Source organism: Scophthalmus maximus, chromosome 16, assembly GCF_022379125.1.
Source record: "Scophthalmus maximus strain ysfricsl-2021 chromosome 16, ASM2237912v1, whole genome shotgun sequence".
NCBI classification, from domain to species: Eukaryota; Metazoa; Chordata; class Actinopteri; order Pleuronectiformes; family Scophthalmidae; genus Scophthalmus; species Scophthalmus maximus.
In genome coordinates, this window is record NC_061530.1 from 9,226,322 (window position 1) to 9,242,336 (window position 16,015).

At 43.0% G+C, this 16,015-nt stretch overlaps 1 protein-coding gene and 1 long non-coding RNA gene across 3 annotated transcripts; both read left to right on the top strand.

The window, feature by feature from the left end:
- Positions 1-340: 340 nt before the first annotated feature.
- Positions 341-12,935, top strand: tom1l2 (target of myb1 like 2 membrane trafficking protein). 2 transcript variants are annotated; one of them, XM_035612828.2, is made up of 15 exons: positions 341-491; positions 942-1,026; positions 1,741-1,819; positions 2,349-2,498; positions 3,603-3,737; positions 3,859-4,005; positions 4,316-4,432; positions 4,521-4,654; positions 4,821-4,872; positions 6,953-7,121; positions 8,079-8,205; positions 8,329-8,404; positions 9,111-9,170; positions 10,289-10,334; positions 10,440-12,935. In XM_035612828.2, the coding sequence occupies exons 1-15, from the start codon at positions 440-442 to the stop codon at positions 10,586-10,588; spliced, it is 1,578 nt and encodes a 525-aa protein (XP_035468721.1). In that variant the 5' UTR covers positions 341-439; the 3' UTR covers positions 10,589-12,935. The 2 variants fall into 2 exon arrangements, with proteins under 2 accessions (XP_035468721.1, XP_047183567.1); XM_047327611.1 differs by lacking the exon at positions 9,111-9,170.
- Positions 12,936-13,232: 297 nt separating this feature from the next.
- LOC118288117 lies at positions 13,233-15,492 on the top strand. The gene is made up of 2 exons (XR_004785802.2): positions 13,233-13,435; positions 13,832-15,492. It is a non-coding gene; the product is annotated as an uncharacterized LOC118288117 (long non-coding RNA).
- The last annotated feature ends 523 nt before the right edge of the window (positions 15,493-16,015 follow it).

Below are 16,015 nucleotides of genomic sequence, written 5' to 3' on the forward strand. Positions count from 1 at the left end.
GCCGCTACAGATGAAAATAATCATAATAATTGAACGAACAACATTGTCTGACGTGTCCGTTCCCTTTCCACCACTTTTGAGCATAATATGTCAGCAGAGTTTATTGCGAATTAAAAACCCACGGAAGGGAAAACATTTTAACAGACGTCTGTCACAGTGAATAACTATATTCACATTTTTCGTGTCCACATTATCCCATATCAGAGTGAGTGCTACGGTCATAAAATAACCTTTTTTTTTATGGCTGCAACCTTTGGTGCCTTTTATTTACAATCACCCAGCTGCCGTGACGGGCGTGCTAGCCGTCCAATCAAACCAAAGGTCAGGATTCCTTGGCCAATCACGTTGGTCTGTGGGCGGGATTTGCTGGACGTTTCCTCATGTATCAGTATCATCATCATCATCATCCCATGGACTGACTTATTTGTTGTCGAGCAAGATGGAGTTCCTTTTGGGAAATCCTTACAGTACCCCAGTGGGGCACTGTATAGGTATGTATGTAGACATTTAGGAAATGACAGTACATGCAGCTCGACGTATTTGTCCTGGAAAACGCGTCTGTTTTGTGCGGTAGCCTCTTTCTCGCTACCTTTAGCATGCTAACGTCCCTGAGTTGCCTGCAGCTGGAGAGCCACCGCTAGCCGCCTAAGCTAACTTGTAGTTGCGGTGGTATCTGCTGTCATTGAGTTAGCGCGACCGTTTTCAAACTTAATGCCTATTTTCTGCCACTGTCACTTGTAAGGTGGGCGCAAAAAACACTGACGAGTACAATGACTGGTATCTTAACGGTTGGCTAATAACTTAAGTCAGCTAACGGTTAGCTAGCCGCCAGTCATCGTCATCATTGGGCAGCTTTGTTGTAGCGAGACGTCTTCATAGGTTGTTTTCTCAGCCTCTTTAATGTGTGTGTGTGTGTGTGTGTGTGTGTGTGTGTGTTGCAGAGAGAGCCACTGATGGCTCCCTGCAGAGTGAAGACTGGACCCTCAACATGGAAATATGTGACCTCATTAATGAAACAGAGGATGGGTGAGTGCACTGAGAAAATCAGTTAATATGTTATTGATTAACTCTCGTGTCTTCCGTGTTGCTGTGCTGTTTATTCATCGCTGCTGCATGATGCACCCTTGCTGTCAGCCCTATCTTTTCCTCCCCCCTGTGTCATATTGTCAAGAAGTAGAATCCTGGCTCTTGGCTGTGAGAGGTTGGATGTGTTCTGGAGCTCTTTGCTTATCTCACCGCTCCATTACCCTTGAACTGTGTGTTAGAGGTGATGTGTGAAGTCCAGCTCTTGTTTGATTAGGAGGGTGTAAACAGGCGTTGGAGGGTCTAGACTGGTGCACTGCACTGTGCAGCCGTCTATAAAAAGGCGTCTGACTCTACCTTGCTCTGAGGACTGAGGACTGCAGGGTCTGTCGTACGCCCATTACTGTGACGCTGATGCGATCTGTCAAAGAATTCAAAAGTTAATTATTTCCCTCTTACAGAGCAGAGCAGTTGATGTGCCAATCCAGAGATTTTGGAAAAGTCAAGAATCATTGACATGAGCCCCAGCCTGGTGATCAGTCTGTCAGTGCCAGACAGTCTTTAACTTCTTGGTGGCTTTGTTTGTTCTGTTCCGCATGTCTTATTGATCCATTAAAATGCCGACGGCATACTGTACTATGCTTTCCTTGTGTGTTTAATGTGTGCTCTTACTTTGTGTGTGTGTGTGTGTGTGTGTGTGTGTGTGTGTGTGTACAGGCCAAAGGATGCCATTAGAGCAGTGAAGAAGAGGCTGAATGGCAACAGGAACTATAGAGAAGTGATGTTTGCTTTAACGGTGAGTTAAGAATGGCAAGAGAAGGGCTGCTACACCTATTTACAAGTTATAGTATTATATTTATAATTTATGTCATCATAATTGTCCTATTGTCGCCTGTAGGCAAATAAGTCACAAGTGAAAAGAAAGTCCAACCGTTTTTTCTCTCTCACATAATATGATATTGTGTAGAGGAAATCACATGATTGTATTACACACTTTGCATTCAGAGGCTTGATAATCCAGTGTATCCTCCCTATTCTGTCTGGGTTGCAAAACTCTTAAGGCAATGCTAAGTCAGGAGCAAGTGATTCATCCGAGAGACTTCTTTAGTTCTCCTCTTAAGAACTGAACACGCCTCTTGGGTGAGAGGTGAAACCTTTTCGAGAATCTACAACCAAGTCCGCTTGCTCCCTATCCAAAGCCTTAAGATAACTATGGCCTTGATGAATGAAAATATCCCTAGACATCATAATGTAATGGTGTTTGGTCCAAAGTTTAACAAGGCATTAGCATGTTCTGAAATCAGTCTCTTCTCCGCCCCCATCAGGTCCTGGAGACGTGTGTGAAGAACTGCGGCCATCGTTTTCATGCCTTGGTCACAAGCAGGGACTTTGTCGATGGCGTGCTCGTTAAAATCATCTCCCCTAAAAACAACCCACCTACAATCGTTCAAGACAAAGTACTCGCCCTGATTCAGGTAAGATAACTGCAACCTTTTTTTTCATGCCTGCACAGTCGGTGCATGTCATGAATCTTGGTAGATTATTCCCCTGGCAGATATTGATATCTATATATTATCTTTTATAATGACTGCACATCAATGTGAGGGAAAAAACAGACGGAGTGAGAGATGACATAGTTCTTTTTTAGCGTAGATGTTAATTACGTATGTGGCTGTGTAGCGGTTCAGGAGGCGGCTTGTCATACTCAGGCAAAGCCTCAGGCAAAGTACAGTGTCTGCCAGGAGCAGCTCCAGTTACTTGTCAGAGCTCGGGTAACCCTGCAAGGCTCATGTGGACGGATCATATTTCGACCATGGGAATCATGTGACTGCTGCCACAGCCACAGCCACAGCATGGATCCAGCAGGGGAGCAGACGGCCCCTGTGAGAGAGGAAATAAAAGATGTAGTTGTTTCTAGTTTATCTTGTCATTGGGCAAACAAGTTTGTGAGGGTCATCTGGGAAATTTGTGTTGGAAACGCATCCACGCACACACATGCGTCTTTGTGCAAGATGCATAATACTCAGTCAGCGAAATGTGGTGGTATTGAGCAGCTCCCTCACCACCTGTCTCATCTCTTTTGGTGTTAATGTGTGAACCTCAAAGTTGATAAAAGTGAGTATGTGTTCATAGTTATATATTCTATCCAAAGTCTTAAGCCTCAGTATTAGTTTTGCACGGTCTTCATGTAGTTTTCTGACACTTTTCAAATGATAGAAGGGAACTGTTGTGTAAATTTTAATTTAGATCAAAGTGATTGAAGTGGCGAAGTAGGACAAGATCTCCCTTAAAGTCATTGTATACTCATTTTTTAGAAGTGTGATATGTGTCTGAGTGGTTGTATTGCCCCAGCATAGCTTTAACTTCTCCACTGCTGGCTGAGAGACGCCAAATACTGTATGGTTTGCTGACTGAACGTGTTCATGGCCGACAAACAGAAATGATAAGAGAATAATCCCAGTTTACTATACTATCTTCCCTTGCTTTGTTTAGTATATCAGACTCCCGTTACCCATTGTTTGTTTTTTGTTTTTTGGTCTCTGTGTCTCTTCTTTCAACAATTTTATATGCCTCCCCAGGCATGGGCTGATGCATTCAGGAGCAGCCCAGACCTCACTGGGGTGGTCCAAATCTATGAGGAGCTAAAGAGGAAAGGAATTGAGTTCCCCATGTCAGACCTGGAGACCCTCTCGCCCATACACACACCTCTGCCGGTAGGAGGCATCACATAAAGCAGGTCACCTCACGTGTTCTGCTCAAATGCAAAAGCCTAAGCATAGTAAGATTATCTTTCCAATTATACTGTCACAATATCTCTTTCTCTGTTGGTTCTAGGCTGCATCTGCTCCAGAGGGCGACTCCACCCTTCACAAGTACAGCGCCACTCCTCAGCCCCCACCACAAGCTGTCCCGCCAGCCTACACTGAGGCTCAGGTCCCCCACATTCATGCCGCTGGATCCATCAATCCTACACCAGAACAGGTGCATTGATTTACTCCTAAGAAGAGTGAACATATTGTATTTTACCTTCTCTGTTTACTTGCTAACGGGATTTCACATACTCTTAATGACAATGTCTGGTGTTGCGTAATGTTGTATGTAATGTTTTTGGCCGTTTATTGTCCTCCTCTTCTAGTAAGTCAAAATGAGCTTAATTGAGCTTTCCACCTCTCCCCTGTGGTACGAGAAATCTCTGTCCAACGAGTACTGTTGGCTGTAAATTACGCTGTAAAAACACCAGCTTTCTTAAAAGGAGACAAATTGTAGATACATTTATCTCCGTGTCGTCCAGATTTGCCAGCTGCGCAGCGAGTTGGACGTTGTTCGCGGAAACACTAAGGTGATGTCAGAGATGTTGACTGAGATGGTCCCAGGACAAGAGGACGCATCGGACTATGAGTTACTACAGGCAAGGAACCACTTTTTGTTTGAACATACTAATACAAACCCTTAAGAAACAGTAACCTGAGACCATTATGTGTCCATGTGTGTCTCAGGAGCTGAACAGGACTTGTAGAGCCATGCAACAGAGGATAGTTGAGCTCATCTCTTGTGTTTCCAGTGAAGCTGTGACCGAGGAGCTGCTGCATGTCAACGACGACCTTAACAACATTTTCTTACGCTACGACCGGTTAGAAAACACTGACAAGTCTCCACATACAAATGCTGGTGTAAACCCATCTTTAGGGAGAGAAAAAAAGTTGACCTTGATAGCACTGCATGTTTGCACAGAGTTGGTGAGGTTAACTGAAGATTTTCTCTGTGGTTTCTTTCTTTTCTTCCCGTCTTTGCCTCAGGTACGAGAGGTTTAGGTCCGGGAGGTCTTCAGCTCAGAGTGTCAACAATGGGGTGAGTCAGTGGTTACCTCAGGTCGCGAAAACGCCCAAACTTTAAATTACCTGTCTGAATGTTCTGAGATAGCTGCTCCATGTCTTGGTGTTCATTTTCAGTTCTTCTTCCTCCACACCCCTGTGTCAGTGGTGTGTCTGTGCATGTAACATTAGCATGCTTATCTCTGTACATGCCAAATTAACTGGAAACTACACTAAGACATAAATGCATTGACTTTGATCGTAAAAATATCCTGTATCTTTATGACTGTTTTGTTTTGAATATTCTGTTTTCCATTGTGACATGAATTTGTCCTTTTTATGATACAGTCAGAGCAGCTCTGTTGCACATAATTCCTGTCCGGCAGAGGGAAACATCGACTGTGACGATAGAATGAAAAGCAAAGTCATTGCAGTTGAGAGATGCACATGAGTAAATCCATACCAGAAAGAGATACAGTCAACAGTCACAGCTTTTGAGAGGTTCTAGTAAAATTCTCCGGAAAGGAAGGCTTTATACCTGACAATCGTTTGAAGCTGAATAATGCATAACATTTCTAACAGTTCATCCCTCACAGTTTTCTGTTTTCTGGACACTTTTTTTGTGTCGAAGGTTTGTTGACGTCCATTCCTGTCTTGCGAGGTTTCAAATCGATCTGTCAATAGTTGAAGTTTAGAAACGTTTTACTCGAGGAAAAGTGCATTTGAACACTAGGTTAGCTAAAGTTACATGATGGCTACATGAGGCTAGTGATACAACTAAGACTCCACTATTATGAATTAGTTTGAGTTGCACAAAGTCTACTGGTGTCTCGGCGGTGGCCTCTTCTTGATCCATTTTTCGTTTTTTCTTCGCCAGTGTGTGCTGCTCCTGCAGGTGTGCTTTGCTACTGTTGCCCGCTCTGATTGGTTCGGTGGACCAATCCCCCTCTCGTCATTTTTTTCTTTAAAAAATATAACAAAACAATGTAAAGCATTGTAAAAAAAAAAGTAGTGTGGAGTAGAAAAGCACAGATATTTGCTGATAATATGTGGTGGAGTAAAAGTGAAAAGGACAAATACATCAAAAATGTACCAAAGTACAGTAAGGAAGTCAATGTACTTTGTTACATCTGACCACTTTTGTCATCAAATAATTGCTTCCACGAATGTGACATACTTACAGCTGCTAAGAGTTGAACCTCTTTTTTTTTTTGCTTCATACCTTTTGTCAGTTTCATGTTGTTTCCACCTCTTTGCTGTATTCATTTCTGTATAACAATAATTCCGTTAGACGCCACCAGAGATTTAATGAAAAGCATGAAGCAAGACAGGGCTCCTGGAACATTTTTGCTTCTCCGTTGGGTTTTTCCGATTCATTGGGCATGGCGTATCGTCCGTAGTTATCATGCCATTGCATTGTGTCCCTGCACATGTTAATGGTATTCACTGTCTCTTCCTTTCTGTTCTTTTCTGTTCTTCTGTGTCTGTGGCTAGCTGAGACAGGCAAGTATGAAAATATTGTCCCTAAAATGACCAGTGTCACCCGACAGCCACTGTTGAAACATGGCTACAAATGATCTTGGTAGAGCATCTCCTCGTCAGCCCAAACATTCAGTCCTCCCTCCTCCCTCCCTGCTGGATTTCTATCTTCTTAAGGGGATTTAAACAAACACCTTCATGGATAACCAGCAGTTAAGCTGTGTCTGTCATAACTGACAACAAATCAGTAATAAATGGTGAATTTGTCCATTTTCCTCTTAAGCAAATACCATGAAAAACTAAATATCCCCTCAATGTAAAAAAGTATATTGCAGCCCCTTAAGAAACAGTTTTTCAGAAAGTAATTTAAATTCCTACTACCTTCTGTCACACACATTTTCATGCTCTCCTGAAGCTAACCAGCAAATTTGTACTTATTATGCAATATTCCTTATTTTTCAATTCATTACTTTTTTTTTTTAAATACAGTAAAGGGATTATGTACTGTATAACCAAACCTCCTTAGCCTCCCACAAAAGGATTTGTTTAGCTCCTTATGAGCAACGAACACTAAATCCTTTTCTCTGCTCCTACATGAAATTAGAGCTAAAGTTTGTCATCACTCCACCCCTCGCCAGGTCCTGAGCGAGGCTACGGAGGACAACCTGATAGACCTCGGCCCGGGCTCCCCCGCGGTGGTCAGCAACATGCCCAGCGCAGCCCTGACCAGCCTGCCCTCCACCATCACTGTCCCTGCAGGGAGGCCTGCCTCGCCAGCCACCTTGGCCTCTCACCTGGCTGGTCTTGGTAATGCACACTGTACCATCCCATCAGACGTTAGACAAAATGTTCACTTGGAGATGGGAAAAATGTTTTTCTCCTTCTGATGCAGCATATTGTGACTTTCTAGAGAGATTAGCTTCCATTAACAATAGCGGGTAAAAGGTGGTTGTGTTTCTGGACATTTAGAGTGAATCATATCAACACAAGTGATTTTGTGAAATTAGCCATCTGGCTAGTTAGCAATGTAATAATAAAGCCTAACTAAGCCAAGTCCCCATCATGCTAAAACTGATTGTTCCGCTGTGCAGATTACAGTCTTAAGACAAGACTGTTTAGAAGGTCGGTTGGTTGTCTAACTTAATTCTCGTCATTGGATTAAAGGAACAGTCTCACATTTTGGGAAGTACATACCTATTTCCATTTCTTGTCTACAGTCAGAAAAGTTGGTTGCAACTATAGAGCTATCTTATCTTAGCATGCGACTGGAAGCAGAGGGAATGAGCTACCTCAAGTCTGTCCAAAGTTCAAAACCGCACTGGGTCCCGTTGTCGCTGCCATAAACCACAACTTGTCATTATGTTTTGGTTTGTGTGCAGATAAAACAAATGAGATAGCAGGGTCGGTTGGTGTGTTTGTGATCTTTGCACAGAGCGTGGCTCTGTTTCCCTCTGCTGCCAGTTTCGCTCACGTATGATCTGGCGCCAAAGATGCTTTCGGACATTTTCTGGAGTTCATGTCTGAAAACAATAAGAAAGCATGTAAACATGGTTGGAAAAAAAAGTTAAACCATTTGTTTAACTACTGCACCTTATTCATCTCCTACATTTGAACCGTTAGGTAAAATCAGCTTTGCTTGTTATTGGATTGGTAACACATTTGCAAAGCCTCTATAGGAAAAACAAAATGTACAAAGTAATTTGTTTTTGTAGTTTTCTGCAGTAGAATTGTACTTGACAATCAAGGCGATTTTCTCCCCTCCAGATGTGGGTGCAGACAGTGTGAGCAGCACCCTGAGCTCTCTGTCCAGCTGTAAGCCTCCTCCTCCTCAGGACGACTTTGATGTGTTCGCTCAAACCAGGAAAGGAGCTGTGTCGGAACCACGCAAGAAGTAAGCACACATCGGAGACTTGTTGTCGATTCTACTATACATAATCTTAGGCGCGTGAACTGACTTAATTGTTTCAACAAGTTCCAAACACAACTCTAAAAGCTTGTCTCTGTCTTGTCTCAGTACCGCAGCAGAAGACAGCCTCGCCCCCGGCAGCCTTCCTCCCACTCTGGACGTCCTACAACCAACTGCAGGAGGGGTGCGTCTATGTGACACTGTCTGATACACCCTGTCTGATCTGTAACCTTCGCTCTGCCTACATGACCACTTAAGCAATGAAGTCTGTGTGTGTTATGTGCTGTAACATCATGATGCAGGCGTCTTCTCACATGCCTAAACTGGTGCTGTTGGCTGCTACATACTCCTTATTTTAGGTTCTTTCCAGCGTTTTAAGCTTTGCTTAAGCGCCTTAAGTAGTAGAACCCGCTCTTACCCGATGTTATCAATGCCTTACTAACAAAACTGCCATACGTGTTTTGTCTTGTCAGGGCTTGTCATAAAGCTGCTTTCACACATCGCTTCATGTGTGCTGTGTATCTGCTCCATCACCCACAGTGACATAGTTATTTCTAGTTGTGTAATTTAACGGTAAAACCTTAGATTTGGCTTGTGGCAACTGGATGACGCAGCTCATTTCCTGCGATGTGCAGAATTTATATTTTGTGAATGTGTGTTTCTGCTACTGTTGTCCCTTGCAGCCCGCTCCTCAGTGTCCTAAGTGTGTGTGTGATGTGCTACACCATTCACCAACATTTCCATCCCATTTCTTTATTTTCCTCACAAAATACTGTTATTTCTTGAGTTGCATTTGAGTTAACGCTGAAGTTCGTTTAAGTCATATTTTCTGTTGTGTTTGGGGTGGGTTTTTTTCCGTTTTCACCTGTGGCCTCGATGCTGCTGTGTAGGGTGTCGGTGGCCAGTCCTCTGTCATGGATGACATAGAGGAGTGGCTGTGTACTGATGTGGTGAGCCCATCGTGTTTTTGTTTTTTTATTTCTGCCTGCAGTTCTCTCTTTCCTTTTGTCTCCCTGTTGCATCCCCTTATCCCTCTTTAAGTTGTTCTTAAAGCAGGAAGTAACACATTTTTCCTATATAATATTTTCCCGCACTTTGATCACGTTTCTTTAACATCCCACTCCACTTGAAGTTACTAACAGTTTACTCTGGGGGCAAAATAACCTTTAGTATACAAAATATTGTGAAATGAGCATAAGGTCTTGAACAGAAATAAATGCAGGTTGTCTTGGTTGTGAAGAACTGGGGCTACATCCACATTACTACATTTTAGTTTTAAGACACATCATCGCTGCTACGTTTACGTCTGTTGTCCACACTACTCCAGAGTTTTCGTGCACTAAAACAGACAAGTTTGGAAATCCGCCTCGCCCCGTTTTTTCTAGTTCCAATATTTTCATGCTCGGTGTACGTGAATGGTCACGTGATATACGTCTTCAGGTGTGTTAGTATAGACACTGGAGATTAATACTGATTTGGAGCTAAAACGCTTGTGTGGCTGGAGGTCGTTTCAGTTTTAAAAGGAAAACGTAGTCATATGGATGTAGCCAGAATTCATGTGCTCTGAGCTCTGACAACCGAGGACAAAGTTCCTTCAACTTTACATTCACTGAAGAAAAAAAAACTTTAGCCAAACTATTTTTGTTCCCTATCATTAACTGAATCTTAACCAAAAAAAATTCTGAGCTTATCCAACAGCTAAGAGATTAAAAAGAAAGGTAGTTTTGTATTCGTGGTCAGCGTTAAATGATGAAGCTTTACAAGACTTCATGCTCACTTCACTGTGTTGCATCACTGAGAGGCGATATCCAGCTGATTTGTTTGGGAGACAACTGGTGAAGTTGTGTTGTCGTTGTACAGAGAGTGGTAATGACGGGTAAGTGGCTCCTTTGCATTGTGCTAAAACCTGACTGGTGAGTGTGAAATGAAATGCAGTGTGTGGTTTTGTTCACGTTGGTGTTTTTTGGGCACATGCTCAGGATGAGAGTTTTGTGGTGGTTTGCGGTGGAATAAGTTTGACAGAGTAAGCTCCGAGGTGTGACAGTCTTTCCCCCCCCCCCTCAAACAGCAAGGAGATGAAGGAGATGAAGGCGAGGAAGGTGTGACAAGTGAAGGTAGACATCCATCTCCCTTTCCTCAGTTTCCTGAAATGTTCACCACGTTCCCTCTCATATTCTCACCATCTTTTCATTTTTATCCTTTCGGTCCGATTCTCCCAGAGTTCGACAAGTTCCTCGAGGAGAGAGCCAAAGCCGCGGAGACGGTCCCCAGCCTACCATCGCCCCCCAGTGGGGACCCAGGTGCGGCGCAGGGAACCCCCAGCCGCAAGAAACCCGACAGGCCAGAGGACGCTTTGTTTGCCATGTAGACATCTGACCTTTGATCCCCCCCAGCCCGAACCAGCCGAGCAGCATCATCCGAGGACAGACTGACCTGACGCATCCACTTCCAATTTGAATCACCGCGACACAGTTCAGTTTCACTACAGAGATTTGTTCATGCTTTTTTTGTTTTAAGGGAATTATTCATGCTCTCAGTTAGCTCCCCATTAGAGAAGGAAAACCAGATTTGATTCGCCACCAGACAATGATCTGACCCACATGATGACCAGCGTCGGAGGCAATGAGGCAGCCTGTGTATCACCGTTTCTGTGTGAAGACTCTCCTCCCCCTGCTGTGGACTGCACAGCTTCATCTTGCAGCTAATCCTCATCGTAAAATGTTTTATTTAAAAGAAAGAAGAAGAAAAAAAAAGAGTCATTGTCATAAGTAGGAGACCTATTTCCTTCCTTTCAAAGCATGAATTAAGACCATCAATGTTGATCATGTATGTTTTTATGATTTAAAGAACCCACCTGCTGCAGAAACACTGAGCATACCTGCACATGTATTGTTTTGGTGTTTGTATCAGTACCTTGGCAAAGTCAGTCTAAGTTGGATTGTAAATCTGTAAATGGCAAAATGTCAAGTTTGTTAGTTTGTGTATATTTAAGCTACAAGATGTATGAAAGAGATGTTGATTTAATGTAGATTTTTGAATGGGGTTTTATGTTTGCAGCTACTCTTACAATAGGGATGTGCCTCAAGAAAAGGGTGCAAGAAAAAGGGAACAGTGTAGATTTGATCACTCACAAAACTCTGAATCAAGAAGATGAAGAAGGGAATTTAGTTATTGTGATTTGTATAATCGCAAATCGAACCACCGAATGTTATTTTCCTTTTAAAGCTGTCTCCCCGTGTTGTAGATTTTTTGTCCTTTACAAATGTAACCGCAGATGTTTGACGATATGTCGACGGCGACAAAAGATTTATTGAGATTATTTTGCTGAGATTTTATTAGCCTGACGCTGCTGTAGTCGGTCTGACTTCCATCTGCTGAACATCACGGGCCAGTTCTTCTGGTTGATGTGAACGTGTGTGTGCTGGAGAAGGAAACAAATATATTTTTGTGGTCATTGAATGTCGTGACAGGAAGTGCTGACGTTATTTTCAACAGGATCCCAGTCAAGAGTCACTGGCACCTGGAGAGATGATAGTGTATGTTGTCTGTTGTAAGGGACCAAAGTTCTGGATGTGTCATGTCTTTGACCTAGAATCCCCAGCTTTATACTGTATGTATGAGGGAATATATGGTTGAATATCGCACTACAAAAGCTGTTTTTTTATTTTATGCATTTCTCCGTTCTTTCTACACGCTGACATCTTAAAAGGCCTGACCTTTCAAACATTGACATTTGTTTCCAGAAATGAGTTTGCCGCAGACGCGCCGCCACAAATGAGACATTTTACTCTTGACAACAACAACATGCAACGTGTTACACAATCGCAACAAGCGGAAAACAAGCGTGCACTTTGACAGCCGCGTTACCTTTTCGACTTGTGCTGTAAGTCAGCGAGCACTTAACCAGATGGAAGTAGTGGGAAACGTTTGGGGGAGAGAAAAAAAAATTGTATTCACCACTGCGTCTTTTGTTTTTGTTTTCTTCAGATCAGTATTTTAAATTTATTTGTTGTAAAATGTGGAATGAGCTGAAATGTTTTGAGTAAGTATGAGAAATTGTCATAATGATATATTTTAAGTGTTTTTGGCTTTTGTGATGGGAGTTCAGATTTTTCCTTTTTCTACATTACTGCTGGCTAATGTATCCTCTTTGTCATGTTTATTGGTTTTGTGGGTAATCACGTTGGCTTGAACGTGTCCATCCAGTGAACGTGTAGACGTGGTTTATCATCGCTGATTTGTAGCTGTAAGAGAAACGCACCAGTCGCTTCGCTTATCTCATGAAGAAAACATACTTGTGATCGATGACTGGCACGCAACAAAGCGGACATGCTCATCCTTCTTGGGACACTTTCGACAAACCGTCAACATTGCACATTGTGAAAGGGAAATCTCCTTCCTCATGTTTTCTTGTTTGTTTCTTGTGTTAAAAACTACGTGTGTGTGTGTGTGAAGCCTCCAACTGTGTGTTGAAAGAATACATGTCACCGTCCTGAGCTCAAGATGGTGAATCTCCGCGCAGTTTGTCATCTCAGACCTGTTTTGCAGAGGAACAGTACGTTTCTTTGTGTCACTAGATAACATAACGAGAGAAGCCTGAAATGGAGGCCGTGCTTGTCGGCAACTTTACTCAGCTGCCGCATCTCTCATTTCTCTTTGTGTTGTTTGACTTCTGCATGGACTCTAATAAAACATTAGCAGTGTGTGATCAGAAACCTCGCTTTTCTATCTTTATTTGCTTTTAATATTTTCCTGCAATGTGTAATATGTTATTCACTTCACCACAGCGCCCTGCCACCGCTCCAGCCCTCCCCTTGGCGTGCCATCCTCTGACCGGATCCCCTCTTCAGATGGTAATGGCTGAGGCTGACCTAGAGTAAACCCTCATCATTTACTGTACCCCCCCTACTACCAACCCCCCTCGCCCCGCTCTTGAGGCCCGTGGGCCCCACACCAGGGCTTCCCCCATTGGCCGCCTGGAATCGCCTCATCCCAAAACATGGCCCCTCACATTCTGCCTGCAGTCACTGGAGCGATTTTTTTTCCCGGTCAAAAAGAAAGAGGGGTGTGTCCGTCAGAAAAGTGCACTGGAACACACCAGTGCACAGGATCCCTGTCGGACGCAACATGGGCTGTTGTGAATGAGAACCCAACTCAGTTGTTTTTTTTAAAGTCGAATTGCACAAAAAAGAGCTGCTGGATTTCTCTATAAGAGGTAAATGGATGCTTTTATGTTTTCATTTGAAAAATTTGACTCAAACAAAAAAGTGTTGACTTGAAATCTAGATCCCACTAGAAATTTGTCTTTGTAAAGGATGTGTGTTGCATTGCTAGAGAGAAAAAATACTAAAATATGGTTGTAAATTTAGAAAAAGCTATTATTTTTTATTTGCCATGTGCTGGATTACCATGAGACTGAGTAGTGTTACCGTTTGTGCCACTTCCTTTGTGCAGCCACAACTACTGCTGAATGTGTAGATAAGTGCTGATGATGATAAAGTCAGACAAGATGGAGACAAGTGATTTCTATGACCGTCGTCTCCTTCAAACACAAACCAGACTCATTCTGGTGTGCATCACATTAACCCGATCATCATAACGTGTGTTGCAGAGTGTGCGGAGCAGTTGGAGCAAAGACCGATGTTCACAAAAGGGAAGAAACATGGAGGATCCACATTTCCCCGCAGGCTCTGTCCATCAGATTTGTTTGTGAGTCCCCCATCCCACTGGCAGCTCGTTAGCGCACCCTGCTGGTTGGTCGACGGAGCCTGATGACACGTGTCAGAGGTCAAATGGAGCGGAAAGGGATCTCGGCAATGAGATGATCATCATCCAGCAACTACTACTGAAACTGAATAGTGGGAGGAAAAAAAAAACACAGCAGCCCGCTGGATCAACCATCTACCAAGTGTGGGGAGTGTGAGGGGAAACGCTGGCCGGGGCTGTGGTGCATTGTAGTTGCATTGCATGTTCTGACAGCACAGTGCAATGGATCTGCTTTGCAACACAGACCGTGGCCTTAACACAACTCAACCGCCGGCGAACAACGAGTGCGATCGAAGCCTTATTCATTATTATATCAACATTACATTTCTAAACATGGCATTGTGTTGTTCAGCTGCTGTGATGCCGTGTGACGTTGACCTCTGGGATGTCCCGTTCGGGGAGCGGAGGGGACTTGAACTGAAGGTGCAGGAAAATAAAGTTACCGATCCAATATGATTAACTCACTGCAACTGGGATTTTCTTTTACACCAATTAGCTCAGAAATTTGAGTTTTAATGACACAAAATATTAAGTTGATGTAATTTCTAACATTATTAAGGAATCACAATCCATCAATAAAAGAATGTTTACAGCTAGCTTTATTGAAATTAATAGATTGGAATTCTTACCTTGCAACCATGCGTTTAATTTCAGTGATGGTGAAAAGTACCAGTCAGTCAGCTCTTCACAACACTGCATCAGACACAGCATCTGCATGTTTGCTGACAGGCCTGTACAATGGTGGATGATGCTCCAGTTTCAATTTGCATAATGGTTGTAATAACTAAGATGATTCTATGGAGAACACAGTGTCACCTGTGTATTTAAATCAATTTCATTCTGGTTTTCTGTGGCATAATAAATAGAAATCCTTAAAAACCCACCAATGAGTCACATCATGACGCTAATTGACATCTTCCTTCACTAGTGTGGACATGGTCGCTGTAGTTTATCTTCAGTTTATACCAAATATACTGTCCCGCCACTGTAACTACTCACCATCCCACCAAAATGTATATTATTTCAACTGAAAATAGCTCACAGCAAACAAAATATGTACTTCTGTTGAAGTGGGCTAAAATAAATGGAAAAAAAACTGTGCGTATGTGACCTGATTTGTGAAGATGTGTCATCAGTAGGAACCAAAGGCCTCAAAGTGAGTATGTAATGCTGAGGTTCTGTGGGGACCGATCATGACCTGTGGTAATCTTCGAGCCCATCGCACCGGATTACATTACATTGTATGTTCTTCCTGTCGTGTGTGTTTGTGCCCATATACAAGTTCTTTGCAGGTGTCAGGTGCAGGTTCCATTACAATAAGTGTAAGGGGTCAAAGCGTGACCCTCCAGTGTATAAGAAAAACCTCTTTTCTAAAACTTTACTGAAGGAGGCATGTTTATGAAATGAGATCTGACAAATTTAAACAGCAATCTGGCAGATTTCGGAGTTTCATTTTCCTCTGAATGTCAAACCCCTGTTCCTTTATTAAACTGCCTGTTTTCCCTTCTCTGTCTCTCTGTCTCTCTCTCTCTCTCTCTGTAAACGCTTCCAGTCACCTGCAGTCAAGCCACTTCCTTTGAATTCCTAGGAGGGACGTCCCTCCAACAGTCCGAATGTAAACACATCTTCTCACTTCCATTGATTGACATGCCGTGTTGATTTTTCTCATTACTGGGACGCACACATACGCTCACTGGAAGCCATTTAAACAAAAACAAAAGAAGCATATTCCATCCTTAAAGTGTGCTCAGGCTGAACCTGCAGCAGCTCAGCACTTGCCACAAAATGTCAAAGGGCAGAGATGCATGTATGTGAAAGTCCTCAGGCTATTTCACGGATCTTCATTAGCTGGTAGCTCATGTCTTCATGTAGTGCCAGGGATTATTCGTTCCTCCTCAAAACCTCGGCTGAGTACAGAAAAAACGACACTCACAAACCAAACAGAAATGTTCTCAATAGAACAAAGACGGAACACTAATATTTATCTGCATGCCGTAATCCTCGCCACAGCCCCGGTGAGACCTCGCCG